A 930-nucleotide genomic window follows, 5' to 3' on the forward strand; every position below is an offset into this window, starting at 1 on the left:
CGCGCCGTTAACGAAGCCATGCTCGTCAGCTTGCGCCAGCGGCGTGGGGACCCGCTCGCCCGGTGAGGGAGAGGGGACGGTGCCGGGTCCCCCCGGGGTGGGATCCGGGGATGGGGCACCCGTCTCACCGGGATCCCCATGTGCACGGAACGGATCCCACCAGGAATCCCGGTACCGATGGATCCAGGGATGGATCCCACTCGAGCCACAGCTCCCCGTACACACGGAACGGATCCCGCCAGGATGCCCGGTACCAACGGCTCCAAGGATGATCCTACCCGACCCACAGCTCCCCGTACGAAGCGACGCTCGTCAGGTTGCGCCAGCGGCGTGGGGACCCGCTCGCCCGGTGAGGGAGAGGGGACGGTGCCGGGTCCCCCCGGGGTGGGATCCGGGGACGGGGCACCCGTCTCACCGGGATCCCCATGTGCACGGAACGGATCCCACCGGGAATCCCAGTACCGATGGATCCAGGGATGGATCCCACTCGAGCCACAGCTCCCCGTACACACGGAACGGATCCCGCCAGGATGCCCGGTACCAACGGATCCAAGGATGATCCTACTCGAGCCACAGCTCCCCGTACACACGGAGCAGATCCCCCCGGGATGCCCGGTACCGACGGATCCAGGGACGGATCCCACTCGAGCCACAGCTCCCCGTATGCATGGAACGGATCCCACCGGGAATCCCGGTACTGATAGATCCAGGGATGATCCCACTTGAGCCACAGCTCCCTGTATGCACGGAATGGATCCCGCCGGGAGTCCCAGTACTGACGGATCCAGGGATGATCCCTCTCTAGCCACAGCTCCCTGTGTGCACAGAACGGATCCCGCTAGGAATCCCGGTACCGATGGATCCAGGGATGGATCCCACTCGAGCCACAGCTCCCTGTGTGCACGGAGCAGATCCCACCGGGAATCCCGG

General features: G+C 66.0%; 1 protein-coding gene across 1 annotated transcript in view; it reads left to right on the forward strand.

Moving 5' to 3' along the window:
* Positions 1-243: 243 nt before the first annotated feature.
* Positions 244-930, forward strand: part of PRPF19 (pre-mRNA processing factor 19) — a 12,345-nt gene continuing 11,658 nt past the window's right edge. The window contains exon 1 of the mRNA XM_009881426.1: positions 244-349. Within this exon, the coding sequence (XP_009879728.1) occupies positions 244-349 (106 nt within the window). The remainder of the gene's footprint in view (positions 350-930) is intronic.

The sequence above is a fragment of the Charadrius vociferus genome, unplaced genomic scaffold (assembly GCF_000708025.1).
Source record: "Charadrius vociferus isolate BGI_N301 unplaced genomic scaffold, ASM70802v2 scaffold863, whole genome shotgun sequence".
Taxonomy (NCBI): Eukaryota; Metazoa; Chordata; class Aves; order Charadriiformes; family Charadriidae; genus Charadrius; species Charadrius vociferus.